We start from the raw sequence: 1,249 nt of genomic DNA on the forward strand, positions 1-1,249 counted from the left end.
ATTGAACTCAGGACCCTGCACTTGGCAGGCAAGTGCTTATGCTACTGAGCTATCTCCCTGGGCTCCCTATTTAACATTAAACAAACTTGAAATCCTCCTAAAGGGACTATCACTACAGGGCCTAGTCCAAAGGAGGTTAACCTACATCACAAATGCTGCAACAGGCTGTCTGTATCACTGAAAGCTCTAAAAGGTTTATCACCACTGACCTAGACTCACTCTTAAATACCAATGCCCTGGGGATATCCCAAGACAACACAGCTAAAACACTTCCCTTGACAATAAAGATCTCATTTATAACTTTAATTATAGTTTCTTAGGGAGTCAACATAACCCTGGAAAATATGCTTAGAAAGATAACTAGAAAGTAAACAGTGTAGAGCTGAGATATCCAATGCTCCAACTTCAGAATAACCTTCCATTATCAAAAGCTCAACCAACTCAATTCCTTACCTTTCCTGGGCTGATTGTGAATACTAATAGCCTGGGTCTGATAGTTTCCATCATCATTCTGTACACATACCAGGTGAGAGTCTGCCTTTTCATTAAAGCAAGCACCTCCTGCAAGGACATGCTCATTGGACTTGTTCATGGCTTTCATCATCTGCAACCAAGGAAGAGGGTTAATCTTACTCTATGAAGAATAGACATTTTTCTGTCTGACATGGTTTGCTTCCACCTTCTTAAAAAAAAACAAAAAAAAAACATTATTAAACTGAAAAAAAATAAACTGAAAAAGTGGCTACCCAGTTATGGAAAAAAAGCAAAAAATCATAATCATCATTAGTTGAAAAAAATCAGCATACACAAAAATACAATGTACAGTTATAGGTGATTTGCACAGTAACCTGAACATTACATATCTCACACTCATTTTATGTCCTTTTTTGCTGCACTTGAATAATTAAAATTACTTTAGCTAACTGCAGTTTTGCCTACTGACTGGATTCTTTCTTGGGGATATGTATCTTGACATCTAAGTCTAAAAAAAGTGCCCCATATTTAAGTACATTGGGCTTCAACATCTGAAGTGTAAAGCTTTTGCCTACGTATTTGTGAAACATAGTTTCTTAATTTTGCTAACTTATATATCAGCTCTTCAGTGAAATAACTAATATTTTGCTTTGTTCTTATGAAGATTTAAGATGACAACATTTACAACTCTAACTTGAAAAAGTTCACAGGCCTCTTTTATGTCTCCTAAACGATATACTGACATTACACCGATGTTAAATTCTGACCTCTGCCT

At 36.2% G+C, this 1,249-nt stretch overlaps 1 protein-coding gene across 3 annotated transcripts in view; it reads right to left on the bottom strand.

The window, feature by feature from the left end:
- Zfyve9 (zinc finger FYVE-type containing 9) overlaps positions 1 to 1,249 on the bottom strand; it is a 211,329-nt gene that overhangs the window by 18,733 nt on the left and 191,347 nt on the right. For all 3 annotated transcript variants that reach the window (XM_023724211.1, XM_023724212.1, XM_004639118.2), the window contains one exon: positions 454 to 604. In XM_023724211.1, the coding sequence (XP_023579979.1) occupies positions 454 to 604 (151 nt within the window). The remainder of the gene's footprint in view (positions 1 to 453; positions 605 to 1,249) is intronic.

The sequence above is a fragment of the Octodon degus genome, unplaced genomic scaffold (genome assembly GCF_000260255.1).
Source record: "Octodon degus isolate 3935 unplaced genomic scaffold, OctDeg1.0 scaffold00107, whole genome shotgun sequence".
Lineage (NCBI taxonomy): Eukaryota > Metazoa > Chordata > Mammalia > Rodentia > Octodontidae > Octodon > Octodon degus.